This window comes from Struthio camelus, chromosome 4 (genome assembly GCF_040807025.1).
Source record: "Struthio camelus isolate bStrCam1 chromosome 4, bStrCam1.hap1, whole genome shotgun sequence".
Taxonomy (NCBI): domain Eukaryota; kingdom Metazoa; phylum Chordata; class Aves; order Struthioniformes; family Struthionidae; genus Struthio; species Struthio camelus.
Window position 1 is genome coordinate 36,645,188 of NC_090945.1, and position 21,431 is coordinate 36,666,618.

General features: G+C 36.1%; 1 protein-coding gene across 8 annotated transcripts in view; it reads right to left on the reverse strand.

Annotated features, from left to right (window-relative positions):
* Positions 1-21,431, reverse strand: part of LRBA (LPS responsive beige-like anchor protein) — a 407,526-nt gene continuing 386,095 nt past the window's right edge. For all 8 annotated transcript variants that reach the window (XM_068942256.1, XM_068942262.1, XM_068942261.1 and 5 more), the window contains 4 exons: positions 10,691-10,792; positions 9,237-9,433; positions 657-808; positions 1-385 (listed from right to left, as the gene is read on the reverse strand). In XM_068942256.1, coding sequence (XP_068798357.1) covers positions 295-385; positions 657-808; positions 9,237-9,433; positions 10,691-10,792 — 542 coding nt within the window. In that variant the 3' untranslated portion in view covers positions 1-294. The remainder of the gene's footprint in view (positions 386-656; positions 809-9,236; positions 9,434-10,690; positions 10,793-21,431) is intronic.

A 21,431-nucleotide genomic window follows, 5' to 3' on the forward strand; every position in this document is an offset into this window, starting at 1 on the left:
ATCAAAATAGACTTCTCATTATGACTAAAAATATAGATTTTTAACTACAGAACCCAGCAGCCATTTTTCTGCTTCTTTGCCCTTCCCCCAAAAAAGTCAAGCAAGGTCTACAAAAATAGCAATTAACTTTAAAAAATAGGTTGCTTCTCCTAGCAAATTTAAGTTACATTCAGATGTAATATAGCTATGTATAAGGAACAACATTGTGGCAAGATACCAAGGGAGGCTTGCTATGTTCAGTTGCATTCTAACAGCAGCTGCCCACATCAGTGCTAATCTTGCTCTGTCTCAGGATCAATATCTGGTTTGATATTCATGATGCCAGCGATTGAAATCATTGTAGAATACCACTATGCTCCCAGATGCCATGCCAGTCATTATACACCTAAGAAAAGCACAACACCAGATTCGTTAGTGACCCGCCTCATGTTCAGATATACAAATTAGCACAACAAAGAGTTGTATCAATATAGCCACAAGAACCTGAGGCAACAACCAAGTTCCTAAATAGGATGTTAGAAAGAAAATTATTTAAGCACAGAACTCTTAATATAATCACCAGAATCTTAGGATCTATGAAAAATCAAAACCAGAAGCAAAACAAAAATACAACTTAAAAATAGTCTATGAAATTCTTCTAAAGACTTTGCTCTAACCTTTGGTCATACGACAGGGCCATGGATCGGATTCCAGCATCGCACCCTGGGTAAGCAAAAAGTTGCTTGAGGTCCCACAGCTGCCAGACCATGACGACTCCATTGTCCCCTCCTGTAAGCAGATACTGTCCGTCTCGACTCAGTTGGATCGCCTAAGGGGATATCACATGGACGTTTATATCAGATTAATGTGTGTTCCTTTGGTTCCCCCTCTTTCACTGTCACAACATGTTTCATATTGACAGTTGCACGTCTAAAGAGACTTGATAGTAATACAAGCTTTTGGAGAAAAAAATATTAAGTTAGTCTATATAGCAATAGAATTAATGTTGTTATGCTCAATTAGATGGCACTAGTTAAGTTTTACCTCACCTATAATCTATTCCATATTCCAAAGATCTAATACGAGTTCAACTAAAGAAATTTATTCTTCTAATTAGCTAGATTTACAAGAGCCAGCAGCACTGGCATCAAAATAGAGCCCATCATATTCCCCTAAATGTGCTTAATACTAGCCTAGCAGAAGCTGTCCTCCTGTTTTTCTCTGGCATGGGGTTGAATGATGGAAGGAATTTAAATATTATACAAATTAATAGAGTGAATTTAGACCAGAATTGTTAGATTCCTACTCTAGTTTAACTAGATCGTGATCCAGCCCTATTAATAGGGGCTGTCTTTCCTTTCATTATCTATCCCAAAACTGCCTGTGACAAATTCAATGGTTTATACCCTGGTTTTGCTTGGGTCATGGGGACTGAGAGCAGAACTACATCTGTAATCTTAGTTTCCCCATCCAGTTATGTATGAACTTTATTTATATCTGTTGTGGAAGTGGATCTGGGACTGATCTCCTAGTGCTATAGTAAAGCCTCTCCCCAAACCACCTACTTCAGAGGTCACAACTGATCTTCTGTTTGGGATCCAGATCATGGAGAAAGATCAGAAATCACACATTTTCAATGTGAAGACTTCTTAATACAGAAGTCTTCAATCTATTTTGATAGTTCTTACATGCTCTTGGAAAAATCATGACATATGCTGAATATCTGGAAGGACAGCAATCTTCCTCATTTAGCTGATGACTATGCCACATGATACTATTAGACATTAAGAAGATGGCTAAGCATGAGAAATATTTCCTAGAGAGGGATCTTATCAGTTTGAAGAACCCAGAATGTTGTTAGAGAGACTTGATCTCGAAATTTTATTAAAACAACAAACGCCCTGTGGGGTCAGGCCATGTTTCTGTCACCGACAGTGGCAACAGATGTGGTGAGCCTTGCCACTCTTGAGTCCCTTCTCCTGGGGCTCCCCAGCACCCACAGTCACTGGGCTGGGGATATTAGGGTACATCTCTGTCCATTCTCTATAGTATCTGTGAACCTGAGCCCATGAATTCATTTAATCTCTTTTTGAACCTGCTGATACCTCCTCCTGCGGCAAGAAAAAAAAAAATCCTACAAGAAAGTTTCATCTGTTTTGAAGTAATGTTGTACTAGTTCCAGTGAGTCCCCCATAGGTCTTATCTTGTAGGGTTTCATGAATAACAATCTGTATTCATCCTATCCACTGCCTTCGTCCGTGTATAACCCTCATCATCCCCTCAGACTTCCCCTCTCCACATTGCAGATTCTCTGACTATTCGGTTGCTGCTCACAACGCAGCTCATCCCTTTAATTATTTTAATTACTCTGAACTTTAGCTTTTCTAACGCTGCTTTGTCTTTCTTGAAGTGTGGAAACCAGGACTGCACACACCACTCAGGACGTACGTGCACTAGAGTTTGGTATAGGAGCAGAGTGGTGCCGCTGTGTTCTCAATGCCCTTCCTGATGATGCTTAACATTATATTTGTTCCTTTTTAGCCGCCGCTGAGCACTGAGACAGTGATTTCCACAAACTGTTAAGGGTGACTTCGAGATGTGTCACCTATGTTGTAACCACCAATTCCAAGTTCAGCACCATGTAGATACAGTTTGGATCATTTTTTCCCCTCTTCAGATTAGTTGTTTTCTATTTATCTATTTTTATATATACATAAGGTTTTATAAACTCTATAATATAAGCCGAGTTCCGAGTTATGAATCTCACCTACCACTTTTTATCCAGTCACTTAGATTCATTAGATCTTTCTGAGGTTCCTCAACATTAGTGCAGAATCTAAATACACCAAAACACTTATAAACCCAGACATTCATTGCATGCTCAACGAATACGTTGAATAAAACTAATTCCCAGCACCAATCCCTGCCAGACCCCAGTACTGATCTTTATCCCAACAACACCAAGAGCTTACAAATCTTTTCAGTAATAGTCTTGGCAAATGCTATTATAGTAACTCTGAAAAGTACAAAACTTATTTTGAAAGGAAGACCCTGCCTGCTGATGTGCATAAAAGCAACTTAGGCAGCAGAGGACATGAGGCCCTGATTTCATAGCCTCGTCCTTCGACTGTTTGGGCAAACTGAAGGCACATAAAATCCCTCAGAATATTATTATGAAAAAGAGTACAATTTCTAGATAACAGTAGTGAATATAATAACCAACACACAGGCATGCTTAGGGGCCATTTGAAAAGACTTAAAGTTCTGAACCTTTTGAAGTACTTTCTTTGAGACATAAATACACAAGATAGCTGATGATAAATCCACAATATGAAAGCTGATACTCAGCTGAGATGATCTATGAAACCAAGTAGCTTCTCCGTCTGCGGAAAATGAGTTATTTAGATTCATATTTATACTAAGATAGGCCACATATATATCAGACACACATTTCCAGAGGGGAGGAGGCTTTAGTCTTCTCATTAGCACTCACTATGCAGCATATGTTTCTGGGTCATTAGCACATACATCCTGATCATGCATCTTAATTTGATGTTTCATGCAACTTTAACATTATTAATATGAGATGAAGAGGGTTATTTTGCTCTTGTTGTTTATTTTAACGGACCACTCCTAAGTTTCTGGGTTTTCTAAAAACCACATTGAAAAAGTTAAACAAATTCCACCATATGGAATGACATCAACATGAGCCATCAGCAGGACTGAAACCTTTAAAACTACAGTACAGACCTTTATTACTAATTTCTCTAAACCCGAAGCTATTCCTGTTCTCTCGCCTCCTGGTTACAGATGCCTCTTTTCAGTTCTCTCTCTGACTCTCGCTCCCCAGCTTAACTTACGTTTTTTCCTTCTCTGCCCTCTCCTTTGCCTACTTTCATTTTTGCATGCAATACTCTGCACAGCCATAGGCTGTCAGTATCTTCATTTGAACACACAGGAGGGTGAGAAATACTTTCCTAGTTGTTTACAGATGATTTGCTGGTATCAAAAAGAAAGTAAGAAACTCCACTAATATTAAGCGGTGTCATCCAGTACTTAAATTTGGCCTCGCTGCTCCTGATCTTACCTCATCTGCCATTCTATTGCTCCTAACTCCAGTTCTTGTTTTCCTTTGCTCTTTTCTGCAACAAGTTGCAACAAGTTGACCAGTTTCTACATTCCCATCTCTAATTCCCTCTTCCCACTGCGAGAAAATACTTCTTTCCTTCTGCACTTGGTTCTAGTCTCCTTTCTCCTCTGCTTTCCCATCAGGCTCTTCCCTGTCCTCCTCCAGGATCACCCTGTTTCATTGCTCGTTACAGCACTTTTATGCACCTCACTGTTGGGGCTGCTCCGCTGGAGGGAAAGCATTGCAATCCTGCATCCTGGAGCTACAAAGGTTCTGCAGAGAACGTAAGGAACAAAAGCTAAGCAGTATCTACTGAATGCATCTAACCTGAGACTTTCAAAGATTTCTGATTCAGCTAAATTTGGGCAGCTTTTCAGCACAATACACATCCTTCACACCAGCACTAATTCATGATAAACTTCAACTTCCCAAGCCAAGGCAGGTCACAAAAGCTTTCCCCTGAAAGGACTAGGCTGTTCACAGCAATGGCTTTTACATTCCAAACTCATACTACAAATTGATTGATCCACTTTAACTGAAACTTAGGCAAGGCATGGCAAGGCAAGGCAATTGCCTCAAGATTATATTCTGCAAGCAGAATACTAGCTCAAACATTTAAATTTAGGAAATGGTAGAAATAACTGAAGACTGGTCTTGCGTACATAGCTCTCTGTGCTGAAGTCTGCAAATGCTATTGCACTTAAATCTGTTTCTACAGTTTTTTAATATGCAGAACTTGTAATATGCTGTGCTTTTAAATTCCTCAGGAGGAGGAAGTTGTTGTTTTTTTAATATATAAAATTTATAGAGCATGCATCACAAAAATGGGGGAAATTAAAGTATTTACACAGGCTGCTGACAAGTCTAGAAACCAAAATATACAGTCTACATAAGATATTGCCTCATGAATAGCCATAATTAAGTCAGCCACACTGCACTGTATTTTTTGTATTGCTGTACCCTATTACTACAATGCCAAATACATACTTTAAGAATTAGATGATATACAACGCATACATTAAGATAGAGTTTCTATAGGTGACTTTCATATTATCAGTTTTGAGTGTTTACTACAACAACTCCCAAGTTATCAGAGTGAATCACATTGCTAAAATTTTATTTCATACAGTAACTTTGCGTATAATTGAAATACAAAAATATACCGTGAACAAAATATTGAGATAACACTAAAAAAAATTGCGATGATCCTATTTCAACTGTGTTTTTAATGACAACATCAGATACACGCAAATTTAGAAACAATAGTGCATAAAATGGGGGGTTTTTTTCAACCATATGTGACTATGGAAAACTGAATACTAACCAAGGTTAGAGCTGAGTATTCTGGGCTGAAGCTCCTCCACAACAAAAAAAATGTTCCAACCATAAATTGTTTCTATCATTCCACAAAAATATGCTAAGCGCCTCTCATATCACAACCCCGAGGAGCTTGAAGACTAATTTAGAGACACTCTAACAGGAGTCAGTAAGTAAGGGACAGAACACAGACTAAGACAGTGAAAATTATCTGAAACTATGTATGCACTGAGTAGATGATCATGAGAGCTAACATACCACATACTATTATTAAAAACATTATTCATTAGAAGCAAAATCAATACAATTTTTTTTCTATAGAAATGGCAGTCTCCTAAGGGTATTTTCAAATTGCAATGAAGACCGTGACAAATAATTATTTGCTACACTTATAAAATTCAGCTGATGAAAATCCATTAACCTTATGGTCATGGTTCACTTGAGTTTTATACTTGAGGCTTTTACTGGAGAAATGCTATATTAAAAGGCAAATTAAAGCCATTAATCTTTAACTCTTCCACTACCTGCAAAATTCAATGATTTTTGTGATCTCTTGATTAAATAAAGAATAGGCTTTGAACCTCTACTAATACCTATGCAAGTTTACTAACTCATTAGCTTGTCAGGAAGATGAGGTGTTGATATATTTATTTATTTATTGTTTCTAAACAAATATCTCCCCACTTGCCTTCATACATATATGTATATATACACATATATATACACATATGAATGAATGCATGAATGAATGAATGAAAGAAAAAGGTCACCCTGTCAAAATTTCCGTTTCATGACATGTACTTCAAGATTCAACAAACTGAAGGATGCTTGGACTCCAACTGCTATAGAAGAAGACATGAATAAATTTTATTGCTCTGCTTTTCCCTAGTGTAGTTTATCTAGGATTCGGCTAGCTATGAAGCTGAAACAACTCCTCAACTAATCTTTCTCACCACAAAAGGTTCAGACTCTCAAACAATCCCCAAAGCACACAATTTCTGCAAGGTTCTAAAAGCTGCATTTCTGACTTGCATTTCCTCAGAAAGTCCCAAAACTCTGCACAAATCCTCTAACATCTCAGAGCTTTGAAAGGCAGCGCTTCGTAAAAAGGCAGAGCCGACATTGTGACAGCACTGGCTTACAGCAACAAGAGTCTTGTGGGCACTTCTACATTTCAAAACAGACTCAGGAAAGGCAAATAAATTGGTTCCTCTGGGTGAAACAGCATACAGTCTTTGTTTAGGGTAAAATAACTTTACTTCTCAGAGAACAGGCAGACTGTTTAGAGTTAAGTTATTCATTAAGATATCTAAACATTACATGGTAGATGTACTGTGATATGCCTAAACTCCACTGAGCAATACAGTATTTAAAACAAAAACAGGTGGAGGGCACTGATTAGACTTTGAATTTCCCCAGGCATTCTGAAACTCTTTTAGCAGCTTTCTAGCACAAGACTACAAGGAAACAAATTAGAATGTTTTTCCAAATTTTATTATTGTAAACTGCTAGTTTTGTCCATAACATTCTGAAATACAAGTACATAACAACATATGAAAATATAAACTAGAATTTTACTTTACAGATTCAACACTTATGACCTGTTCCTTCCCTTTTCTATCCTCTGCGAACAAAAACCAACGAAAAGTGTTTGTCAGCACAGCCTGTGGGTAGGTACTATTCATTTTAAATACCCCTGCTTTAATCATGCAGTTGCCATTTGCCTTCTAACATGATATAGTACAGAAGCACTGGGAAAAAAACTGTAGATTGTTTAAGCCTAAAGCCCAACTGGGACCACTGGGAGAGAGAGAAAACAAAACAAAACAAAACAAAAACAAACCCCTGTACATATGTTAATTCAGGCCTACAGAGGGTGGGACTTCCATTGCCTCAGGCAACATTCCCAAAGCAGGGGTACTGACTGAAACACTACAGAAATTGTTTTAGCCAGCAAGAGATTTCTAGATATTTTACAGATTTGCTGGCCTAGCTGACAACATAATCACAACTGAAAGTGACAGATTATCAACGTTATTATTGTAAAAAGAGAAGAAAGACAAAACACTGTAATGTGTACTTGCTTTATAGAAACAAGTGGGATGAAGGGTAGGCTGAAAATCTCAGAAGCGTTTGTACAAGGGCAGCCAAAGGTGCAGTTTCAGAAAACTGAAGAAAGATTAAAAATTGAAGCAAGAATCCACATTAATGTGGCAAAATGGCTTGGGACAGAAACATGCACATTCCTGCTTCATTTTCCCAGCCTCCAATCTGCATTTGCAACTGCTGTAACATTCAAAGATTTTGTGCCCTCTCATCTACTGCAAGAACTCAGCAGTCACTATGGAAGACAGACCTACACATGCAGTTATTTCTGCATATTCCACAACAATATATCTGGCATTTTGAAAACATAAGGATGTTGGATTAACAGCATATGGTACACGCCAGAGTTTTAAAAGGCTTTAAGCAGAATACATGGAACTACACTCGAGTCTTCAGTGGTAAAGGAGCATTTACTGTTCAGTATAAGTTATGCAATGCTAGCTCCTGTTTTGGAAATAATGAAGCTAACGTTCTTTAATATTGACACCTTTTTACTTCTTTAGGGACAAAAATCTATCTTAAGAAGTAATATGTATAGAGTCAAGAGGAGAGTGGGTGCAGATTTAAAAGTGCTCACAATTCTGTGAAATATGAAAGGATTCCAATAAATTTCAATAATTCTGTTCAACGTGCATGAGAAGGAGGAAGCATTTTTCTCATGAAACATGTAATTCCAATAAAGGAGAAACCTTGGAGAGTTTTCAGCTCAAGACATGACTGGAAATCCCAGCAGCTGAGTTACTTGCATCAGACTATGAAAGGCAGCTTGGAGGTTTAGTAATGTAATATGGTAATATGCTAACAAAAACACACAAACACACAGTTTCCCTCTGATGTTAAAAGGTGTTTCCTCAGACCTAGAGTACTGGCGAGACAGACTGCACCTTCAGGTAGCCAAATGCTAACCTAGTAATTGGATCTTGCTTCATGTCTTTGCTGCGTTCTCTAAGTTTATACTAAATTTGGTCATGCTTGTTCATCCCTTTTCCCCTTTCCCTTCCCTTCCATCTCATTCAAGGAAAAAGTGGGACTATTTTTAATTCAAGGCAAGTATTCTCTTGACGTTTCTGCTCCACTGTAGCACAGCCATGTTCTGCTCTGCTTCAAAGGTACTTCTTCATAGGAACTATCCAAAGAACTGCAGTTTGTATTACCAAATACTTTCCACAGAACCATAAGCTTAAAATGCCTCCTGAATGGTTTTGAACTTGCTGCAAGAGACATGAAATCCAGCTTCCTGAGCAGCCAATACCAGACAGACTTTTAAGGGCTAAAGAGTAAAACTATAGGCATACGCCTATGTACTTCCTCAGCACCACGTGTGCTATCTCAAGCTGAGAGGAAGGAATGTAGACACAGATGGGAAAGCCACTATCCAAAACAGCATGTCCAAATGCTTTCTGCCTTCAGATTCAAAGGCGAAGAAGCAGCCTGAATTCTCCTGAACAACATTTAGTATCCTTCAGTTCAAGGAAATGCCTACACGCTATTCCCTCCTATACAGAGTTATTCTAAAACTAAAAATAATCCTTTTAAGAGTACCTGCCCTCCTTAACTAAAATTTTTTCAAAACGTCACTGTTGTGGTCTAGTATCATGTATTTCTGTGGCCTGGCTACAGAAAGAAGCTTGACACAACTCCAAAATTGATGTCTTTTCCTGATACTGAAATGTACAGCCCTTAGTGCACACTTGCATGCACTCACCTTTATGTTGTCCCCTGTTTCCATAGTGGCTTGAAGTTTCCCATTCACACTGAATACACAGAAGAAGCCATTTTCATAATATATGACACAGTGGCCTTCTCTTGAAGCCTGAATAAGTTTTGGTCTCAGGCAATTTTCAGGACCTTCTAATGTCCTCAGTAGATCTCCATTCATAGAATGTATGAGACATGGTCCTTCTAATAAGACAGAATAAAAATTAGTTAGTAAGTCTAGTGATTCACTTAGAAGCTCATTTAAATAATAAGTAATGGCTTCTTCTTAAGAAATTACTATTATAATACATTATAGTCACTTTTATCGTATTTAAGTGGAAAGCTTATGAGCTCAAGGGTGCCAGAGAATAATGTGAACATTTTTATCCCTTAAAAGCTTTGTATTAGGGTATTTTAGAGCACCTAACAAAGTTAATTAGAGATCTACTCAAGATTTTCTTTTGTAGATTTCCTTTTGAAATTGGTAGCAGTTAAACTCTGAGTGTGGAAAAATAAATGTATTTACTGTTTTGAATCCTAAAATAAGATTTTCAGAATATGAAGACACACAGATGTAAGTATAATGAATTTACATATGCACGTACTCTGAGAGCGTTTATTCTCATACATGTACTTAATTAAGATTTAACCCACATATGATCAACTAAATACTTGCTTCTTAGTAAATCTGGACAAATACCTGATCTGCATGTAAGCCACAAGCGTTCACATGCATAAAACAGAAACACGCACAGGTGCATACAGTGAGTACGTCCTATTTTGAAAAGGTGTCCTGAAGTAAGTACCTTGAAAACACTGAAGGAGAAAGATCCTAATTCTAAGAAATTTCCAATTTGAAAATAACTGAAGATGAGCAAAAGAGGAAAGCAATAAACAATATCTGTGGAAAGTATACCAGTCTTTATAAATTGCCTGGCAAAAGCAGGTCTTTGACGAGAGCACGAATGTGGCATAGCTCTGTAGCTTAGCTCAAAAAACCTAAACAGAATTACCACCAATTTTAGTGGGGAGCATATACGTGCCCTTCATCAAACAAACCACATCGCACATTCTCTTTCTCTTTACACTCATTCTTACTTTTCTTTCTGAGGAGTTATCCATAACAAAAACAAACTCAACTGCAGCAATACATTCCTGACCATCCTAGCAGTCAAGAGTTGGATCCAACTGAATGCTACATGCAATTAGGCTGGATAAACCAAAGAAAGCTAGAACAGGGAAACTGATGCGGTTGCCTAATGATCTGCTTTCTCCTGGATGTCTGAATAACCTTCAGTTTTAACATGTTTTAAAAGAGATTTCAAATTCACTCAAATTCTGCAGCAAATAAAATAAGCTTAAAAATCTAACCAACACAAATTCTGACACCTGAGACTATATTCCTTTTTGCATTGGTTCTATAGCTTTATGAGTAAAAATAAAAGACGACAGCTTCCTTACCTTTTGAACCACTTATTACCAAGCCAAGTTCAGCACAAACAGTAGCACAGGTGATTTCATAGTCATGTCCTGTCAAAATAGCTCGAGGAGTTGCAAAATCACCTTCAATGAAAAAACAATAAAAGCAATCCTTGGTTACAATCTATTTCAAAATCCACGCTTTCCTTCACTGAAGCATCTTCAGCTTCCTTGCTCTTTGAGCTTTCGTTCTCTATAAATCATTTCTATGCTACTGCTTGCATACTCTACTCTTACCTGCACAGTACAGCACCAGTATGCTATAGGAATTCAGCCTGCACATTTGCTAGCAGACATTCATGTAAAAGCTGGGTGTGTAGGAAAAATGGCGACAACTTAGAACACACAGATTTCTGTTTCCCCTTCCTTCCCTCCCTCCATCTCCCCCTCCACTTTTTTGTTTGTTTGTTTGCATTTGTGCTGGAAGAGATCTAAGTCAGTTACTACCTTTTACTCTAATAGGCATAACTAAACACAAATGTCTCTACGACAAGTACTGAGAGGAAACACCTACAGGGCTCCAAGATGAAGTAAAATATCCACTGACTAATTTCATTTTAACCTAGTGACAGCGTTGAAACTTCACTATGATGTCTGAGTTCCTTGTAAGAAGTGGAGCTTGGAACATAATCAATAGGAATTTCGAATGAGTTTGCAAAATCAAAGACACCAAACCCAACGTTAATTACTGCTGTTCCTATTAGATCGTTCCCTGCAGCAAGAACAAACAAACGAAACAGTATTTTACAGTTTCTCTTTGCCACCAAACATATATGGATGCCATAATGAAAGAGAAAGCATATGCTATAAATCTTTTCAAATAGTTTTATACCTTCACCCACAGATCATTCTCTGGATCACCCACCTCGAGAGTGCTAGCATTTCATGGAAAGCACAGTGTTATTTTTGTATTACCATATAATTATTTTATTCATAGCATTTTATGAAGCATTAAAACTCTGAAGAACACATCTTTGGCAATGTTATATAGCTTCAAAAAGGATTAAGCAAGTTTGAAAGCAGCAGGAAACACTTTCACTTGGAAATAAATGATGCTACGACTTCTGTGAAATGTCAACAAGGCAGTAAAGTAGTGGTAAAATCACACATTATTCTACCTCAAAAACAGCAGACTGTTTTTGAGGAGACATGGTAATACCAGGGCCAACTGACTCCATTTGTTACTCAAGTAGCATCATTCAAATTTCATTTGAAATTGTAATTTTTTTAAAAGCTAAAATTAGCACAGTCTGATTAATTTGTCCGCGTAGAGCTGTAACAGCACTAGCAATACTAGTACTGTGTCTTATTAGAAATTACGCAAAATATTTAAACAGTTAACTACCCAGATCCTGCATATGTGCAGTGAGAAGCTTCTATGGAGAAGAAATGCGGATTTGGGCTTGCATAAATCAAGGCTTAGCTTACTCTCAATAGTTCACATATTTTACTCAGACTATTTGCAACTATTCCCAGAATGGCCATGTAGCTGTCACGTTCAAATGGTCTTTTAGAAAAGGTCATAATCTATGATCCAGTATCAAATAAGGGATTTGGACTTTTGAGATGTGATTTATCCTGTAATAACAGTTACAATTTATAATTTATATCTACAATACAAAATTTTAAAGAGTAAATCTATTTCTTCTTAGGTACATACGTATGTGTAGTTACATATGTATTTGTGTATGTGTGTATGTATGTAGCAGTATTTTAAATCTGAAAATGTTTTGGAGCAACTCAGTGACTGGTCCCTAATCTCTTAATAAATAATCATTAAAAGCTATTGCTTTTGTTTCATATAACGTTTGGCAAAACACACTCAAACGCAGGAAGTATGGCAGACAGTTCAGAAGGAAAGAACCCCCCCCCCCCCCCCCCGCCCCAAACAAATTGGAAGCATAAGGGTAGACGTATGACCGTTACGTACTTCTCAGGTGGCTGATTCCACTGAATGCTCACGTTAGAGACAGTTTGCTCTTTCCTCACCTAAACATGGGCCAGGCACTTTTGAAGATACTTCCAAATTTCAGAATTTGAAGATACTTCCAAATTTTCAGAAATTGCATTTAGCACACAGATCCTTGCTGCACAGATTAGCAAGGAGTTAATCTAACTGTATTCTACATATGTTAATGAAAAATTATACTTTAGAAATCAGAGTAGTTTTAAATATACAACATTGTATTGGAGGTAATTAATATAACATGTTTGAGCTTGAAGGACCTGTAATGAACCCATTTGTCATGCAAATGAATTATTAGGAGGTGCAGATAAACAAAATTCTTACAGGATACTTACTGTTTTACAGCAACTAAATTACTACAGGCTTTCCCTACTTTAGGCTGTAAGTAACTATACACATGCAATGTGTTACTTGTAAAACAAAAAATAGAAATTGTACATATATATTGATCACAGCCCACAGAAAATTAAACTTTTGTAAATAGTGCTTGCATTTTTTTAATTTAGACTTGACTTCAAATATAATCAAATAAGTCCACAGGTGGTCAGGTCAGTATTTCATAAATTGTACCAGTTATTTACTAAATTATTTTTATTCTAAAGAAATATTTCAATGTAAAAAAGGAATGAAAGAAATCTGAATAGTATCTGTAAAGGAATTAGGAATTAGGAAATGATTATTGAATAAATACTGTAAAACATAAGTCCTGTGAAAAGTCAGGCTGACTCCTTTGATAAGAATGTCAAGTATTTAGGGGTTTCCAAGCCTCTGATTTGCCAAATAATGGGGTCAACTTAAAAGCTGGTCATAGAGCAGAACAGATTTCTTTAAAAGCTTTTAAACTGTTATTGCTTCAGAAGATTGTCATGGTTTTCAATAATGCAAAGAGAAAATTTTATTTTGTTGCTGGTTTAAGGGGCACCACTTCAAACTTTTCTAAATTGTTTTAGGGGAACGGGCTTGCAGACCTTTTGAAGAGCTGGGGAAGTGACTTCAAAGGGAAGCGAGTCTTTGTCCGTTAAGCAGGTTTACGACTACTGATGCAAACCCTAACTAAGGGCTGAAAAGAATACTCAGTGCATCTTTATGGAGATCCTTAAGGAAGATGAACAAGTCAAATGAGATTAAAGATAGTTCAAATCCTAGCTCCAATAACCAAGACACAACAGTTTTACAGATGTGCTTTTCTCAGCACATATATATGTGCACGTATAGAATAATATCCTTAATCTATACCATTGCTATATTGCTACTTGCAGTTGAATGCTATAAGAATCTTAATGGCACATTCGCATTGCAACAAACGTGGTCAATGATTTATTAAAGTCATAGGAAGTATATGTAAAGTTATTCCCCAGTAATGGACAAAATACTTTACCTTTACAGTAACCATTCAAATTATTTCAAAAGAGCTCTCCTACATCACAATAAATAATTCCTGCAAAGCTGTTTTCCCATAGAAAATAGCATAAAATATCACTCTTCCTTAAGTGACTGAAGTACATTTTAAATCATAAAACTCAAGCTTCAGAAGATAAAAGAACAGCACATGATATCATGTCAGCTTGTGGCGATATTTCAGGGAAAAAATGTAGAGCGTTTGGAAACTACATTTAAAAAGGAACAGTGGGATTATAGGAGAGTCAAAACTTTCTTCTAGTTTAATGACATCCAGAAGAAGATACGCCTTCCTGGATAACAAGAAGTTGTTTAGCATCGCTGGGTTTATCTCCTTTATTTTTCCAGCTTTGGCGATGTTAAAAAATAAAACAGAATCATGAAATTTTAAATTCATCAGTAAATTCCTAAGACCATTTTCTATATTAATTACTACTACTAATACACTCATTACTTTATTAATTACTAAGCTGCAATTACTTTCTTAATAGCTATGCTCTAAGAGCTGAGCCAAATATAGGAACTCCTTTAAAGAAATTGTTCCTGTAAAAAGAAATCAGGCTAGAGACAGAGTGAAAAACTTATTTCACAATGAAATATGAGAGAGTCTTCCTACTATTTCTGCATGAGATAATATTATGCAACACATAAAAAGGAGCACAGTCAAAATTTTTATGTTTTAATGTTTTATGCTGAGAAGACAGTTAATTATGATAAGTCGCAGACAGCCAAACAGTAATTTCAAAATTATTATTCCATGATTGTAGAGGCTGTAGGGCACTTTTAAATGGCAAATTAATTATGTGATTTTATGTCAATATAAAATTCTAATTAAATGAAGCATCAGTTAACCCAACTATCTTTCTACCTACTTCTTGCTAAAATAAATGATTGAGTACTTTCTCAAAGGATCTATAAACCAAACAAAATGATGTCTGTAAGAAAAGTCTTCTAAAAATCATTTTAAAAATTTCCCAGTTTCTGAAGTTTGTTTGGTATGATAAAAATTGAGGAAAATAATAATAGATTTTTAATAGATTTGAGGAGTACAAATGTACTTAGAGAATATATGACATATGGACACAAGTACTCTTTCAGCAAAACATAAGTAAATCAAGAAAATGATGCAATTTACTGCTAGGCTTCCCTATTGATTATATAGCAAGTTGCAGTTTAATTACTTCAAAGTCATTACTGTCAAGTGTTATATAAACTCTCTATATTAACGTTATTTATCTGTTATACAGACCAGACACTTTAATAAACAGCAGCACTGGTTAAAACCCATTTCCCTGCTACAGAAAGGGTTGCTCTTTGATGGATGTGAAATCTTACCAAAGTGATACTATGCAATATTATTAAAAGATTCCTAAAACTTCAGTTTGAATAATCTTTCCTTTGTAGTGTGCATTTTTATATAATTAAGTGAACATTTTATATTACATAGGAGCTTTGTTGTTGTCTTACTCGTCATGTGACACTCCATCAGCATTTCCTCTAATCCCTTCAATCTTTTCTCAAACTACTTCCCATCTGTTCAAACTTTTAAAAACAAAAAGTGCATCTGCCACTTAGATGCGAGCTTTGTTTATGCAAAAACAACCTTTACATTACTGTACCTTTTTCTGCAAAGGGAACAACATCTTTAAATAAAATATCACTCTATTCTCAAACAAAATCTAAAAATATAACTACAGAAGGTGCTATAGTACTATTAGATTTGTTTAGCAAGAGACAAATATTAAATTCATCTTGTAGAATTCATGCTAGTGAATATAACACAGGAAAGGTTTGCTGTACTCCTCCCCACAGTCACGCTGTGCAAAAAGTGGCTCACATTTACTCAGTACTACTACGAGAGTGCATTTTTCATACATATTTTCTGAAGAGCACAGGTTGACTGTGTTTCCAAAGCAAAGGAAGAGATTTAACAGGCCTTCATGAATGGAATATTACAATTCCGATTTCAAACAGGCACTAATAATCCCCAGGCTCTTAATTCCCACACCTTGTGCAATGGGAAGGTTTCTGGAACCTGTTCACCCTGACTCAGGATTCGTCCTGAGGGAGTCATCCAGAGGGACCTCTCCCACGAATACGGACCTTTCTGAAGCACCTTGAAATTACCTGCCCATGAGTATTCAGGGTCAGTGTACACTAATATTTTAATATTTGCACCATCTAGACTTCATAAACTGCTACTTAAATATCAGCTTTGAAGTTTTAAAACAGTCATTTTTGTTTGAGAGTATTCCAAAACCGGTTTATGGAGGGGCTTTGGTTTTATTTCTGTTAAAAGAATATATCAGTTGTTCTTCATATTTATCCCTTGTGGTTTATAGTTATAACTACTCCATTCTGGTGAGTCCAAGAAAATAAACTAAAAGCCAACAGAAGGAAAAAAAAACATAAAGCAAGTATTTCAGTCAGAAATAGCATCGACTGCAGTATTGCAGTAAGATATAATACATCTCTGTAACAATCTGCTGAAACTGACTTTAATTTGGAACTGATACACTGTCTTATAGCTGGGCAAAAAGTAATCTGAGATGAGAGGTTTCGCAGGAGGATTTAGCTCAGTCTAGCAGTTTCTGATTTTCTTCCCTATTAAAATATTAAAACAATAATCTGTTGAAAACAACAAAAATGTATTGCTACAAAATAATACTGTACTATAACAGCACGTGGAGAGAGTCTGTGCTTTAGCTATTTGTTTGCTTTTGTAAAATTAGTTTCAAATCAATACATCATTTGTGTATTTTATTAGATAGATGTTTTCCACCTTTTTAAATCAATGTAACTAAGCATACACTAGGAATACTTCTGATTACATAACATATTCTTGCACTCAGTGAAGCAGTGTTTACCTCCGTGATGCTAGTGTTAACAGAAATTAATTCCAGAAACTCTTATAAGTTAATTTCCTGTCTGAGTCAGAACTATCATCCTGACCAAACAATTTTACAACATTAAAGTCGGTCATGAAGATCCTCAAATTATCAATTCTAGACTATAAATTACTACTTCTTCTGCACTACTCTGCTGTGTCCTATGTGGTATAGCCTTAGAATTGAATGGTAGAGTCATTTTTCCCAGCAACCAAACAAGGTAAATAAATGTGATATATTAGTACATCGTTCCACCACTATGCATATGGTGCACATTAACGTTGTATTCATTTACCATATGAATATAATTCCTTTTACCACATCAACTATTAGTTACAAGTTGTAAATACAGCATTGTTTTTCCTGGAACTTGAAGGTCTGCATTACATCATGAAGCACTAAATATCCTTATCCTTCTGGAGAATTTCACGTACATAGTTTTAGTGACACCTGAGGTTGGATACTGCCAACAAACCAGCATCAAAACTCTCTCTCTCTGTTTCCAGTCTCAAAATACACACTGCCTTCACTTGTGTCTGGATAGTGCCTCAAAACTTGCTACTACAATAAAGTTGCAATTACTTCCTCTGATTCACAAGTTTTGAAACACAATCTCCCTCAGCTGGTTGAAAACAAGGATACTACGGATGCTGTGCATAACACTGGAGGACATACTTTTAGCACCAAAAAAAAAAAAAAAGTATTACACAAAACTTACAAGCTCATCGACTGCAGATCACCACGACTAATAAAATGTTTTCTGAATCATCAGCAACTGCAATTGCAGGTTCTCTTGAATGAAGACCGTGTCCTCATATCTCTCTGTGAGGTGACTTTCTTGGCATAATGTAAATATGGAATTATACTGCTTGTACAGCATCATTGGAGATTTCCAGAGATGCCAGAATTCATCCACCTGTTAGATCTCATCTTTTTTCAGTTGAAATATTTGGAGGCTCAGACCATCATTTATACATGATTTACAGAGTATTTGGAGGAATGAGGCCTCAATCTCTTTGAGGCATCAGTGTGTTACAGTTTAAAAAAATAAACGAGAGCGGCCTTTTATAGCTGCCCGATTTAAGGCTCCGTTCCAGATTCGCGCAGACATTCCCTGCGCTTGCTGCGCTGGCGTCAGCGTCGTCACGACACCGCGAACGCCAGGCTCAGCTGCGCGATCAGGGCCCTGTGCCCACTAAGCTTTCATGAGGCTTTAGCGGCTAGCACAGAATACTGCAACAAATGTTAGGTAGAAGAATATTTAGTGGTTGTTACCCTTTTCAAAACATGTTACAGACATTTTTGCATGCCTTGTGGGTCTTCTCTATGAAATAAATTTTACTAAATTTGATTTACAGCAATAGAAAAATGTAATATTGAACTTTAGAAAGTTCTAGGGAAAAAAAGTATTCCATTTCTTTTTACAATCACACTTAACAAAACACTCCTGACGTATTTCTGTTTCAGTTGATAGATCAATCTTAAATTCACTTTGTATTTTCTCATTACAATGTTAACAAAAAGGAGAAAAATTATACTATGAAATGAAATATAAATGTTTTTTTGCGCCAAATATGTCAAAATACATATATTTTAAATATTTTACTAAGCAGTGTTTCAGAGATGATGTCTCAACATCAGCTTTCAAGTCAGTGCCGGCAGATGGCGCTACAGGATTCTTGCTTTCCATACAGCGCTGTGCTACTCCCTCCAGCCATTTTTGAGAAACAAAGAATATTTGTTATGTCTGCAGTTAAACAGTGTTAATATTGAATTATTTACTGGCTTTTTCGGAAAAACGACACGCACAATAACATAACATACAGGGGTCAAAAAATAAATGTGCTACTGAATACAGGAAATGAGCACACGCCGACTGTTTTTAAACTCTCCGCACAGTACTATCATAGAGCAACTCTCTTAACAGACTGACTACAGTGAATGGCATCTATAGACTTTTTAGCTGCAGTGATTTCAAGTTTTAATATTTGGATGCTCTGAAAAATTTTAGCTAGTATGGGAGACCACCATTCGATAGAAATTAACATCATTAATAGCAGAATTTCTATTAATAACTAACATGATTACTGATTTATGGGCATCCTAATACTTTACTAACTGGCATGATAAATGCAAAGGCAAATATTGGCAGATACAATTTTTAGAACTACTTCCCAATTAAACTTTTTAGGAAGAAAAGCTTCTGTGTACATCACTTTCTAAAATATATTTGTTTAGGAAATAAGTTAAAATTCTAAATAAATATTTATGCTATAAACATTATTTGAAAATGCCGAATGTTATCTTCTGTATTAACATGGGTTTTGAAACTGGAAACAAAGGTCCAGCTCATGCAGACAGTTGGCAATCAATATGCAGGCAATTCAAGATGAGGATAAGGATAGGGGAAGCAGATACGCAGGTGATCTTTTGCTACTGATTTAACATCAGAAACATTATCTACCTGAAAGCAGTGTGGCTACTCACTGTGTATAAAGGCAAGCACATAGGTAAATCTTCATCAAATTCAGGTTTACGGGATTAGTGTGTCTGAGTTCAAGGAAATTATTACCCAAGACATTTATTTTTAATTGAGCACTGCAAAGATGCTTATCAGGGCATATTTTCAGAGTTTAAATCACCTGCATTATCCACTTAAAAAAACTAACTGTCAGGCAATCATTTATAAACAATTTAAAATTTCAAACTGAAAAATGTACGTAGCAGCTGATGAAATATAGGATTTTTTGTTTGTTTTGCTCTAACAAATATAATTTAAACTAATGAATTCTCTAGTCTCAAGACCACAGCTTTACTTTTATAATCATGTTAATTGGAAAACAGACTTTCAGATATGCAAGTACTTATTGGGGAATTGCAGCCATAAAAAAAACCAAAACGCAGCTTCTTTTTAAAGTAACTCAGATGGTAGCTAGGCTGTTCCTTGGCAAGACAGGAAACTCTGGAGATTAAACATGGGATCCTTTTGGAAAATTTATATTTTATAATTTTAAAAGATTATGTATTTTATAAACTGAAATCTGAAGACAATACTGTACATGTTGGCAATACTAAAACTGTTCTCAATTACATCAGGTCATTCATTTTAGGTATTAAATCACTTGCTTACATCCAAACATGCACGCTGTGACACAACTACACTAGTAAAAACTGCCTTTAATTTCCCTACACACTTCAGAAAATCTGAATACGGTACCTTCAAAAAATGCAAAGCTACACCATGAAGGCAGCATGATCCTCATGATGTGAATATGATACATACCGAGAGTAACATTTTCTAGGTTTATGTGCTAACATAAAAAAGGTAATATAATTTGTTTTATTCACATATGTGTGGAAGATCAATGCAATAAATCAGAAGAGACTGTATTAGTGGTAGTAATACAGTAATGCATAGACTCTATATATTTCATTAGTACTGGATACTTTTATTGGCTAAGCCTTAATTTCATTAAGGAAATCAAATTTCTAAGTTAGATTTTTTTTATTTTTCAAAATATGAAAACAGAAAAACAATTACGAACAAATCTGTAGGAATTCTGAAAGCAACAGAATAGTCTCTTCATATTCTTTGAATATAGGGCAAAAATAATATAAAAGTACTTTGTCTTAGTCTCAGCTTACAAAAACGCCTGCCGTCTTATAAGCACAAATAATAATACAATGATTAAATTCACCACTGTACCTCTGTCCTCTAAGAAAATACACACCAGACAAGATAACCGTAATGAAAAAACAACAACTTTGAAGACACAGACTGAAATTCACTAATCCAATTGGCCTCTACATGGTAGTAGAGGAGAGAAATCATGAAGAGGAAGGATTGGAGGAAATGGGAAATTTCATCTACAAAGACATTTTTGGTAAAGGAATCCAACAGGAAAGTCTGTCAAGCAAGTCCTTGGCGGCAATTTTTAACATATAAGCATCTACTAGAGATGACCTTCTAGATATGATTAACCAACATAACAAAACAGAACAAGAACATGATGGTGAAAGGGAACTTACATGAAAGTGGAGAAGATATGAGAAAGATGCTTTGTAAGTGAAGGAACAGCAATAAAAAAGGGGTTTTTTTTTTTTTTTTAAGTGTTTTGGGAAGATAGGTATCAATAGATACAGAACATTTTTCTGTAAAATCTCATATGAAACAAGTCCACAGAAAAACAAAGAAAAGAGTAATAAGGATACAAGCAAAAACTGCCCTAATGCAGAGGAAGGGTAAGAAAGACAGTAAGAAGCCAGCTGGCACAAATGAAAGTTCTCCAGTGACGGTAAACGCAGGAAAAAAAATCAGATAGAAAGCTCAAAACAGGTGAGTTTTTTTTTTTCTAGGCCAGTATAAGAGAGAAGGCATGAACAAGCAGGGACAAAAACAGGACAGCCAAGCACAGACGAGATATAAATAGCAATGACATCAAGTCATTCTACAACAAACACACTAATACGC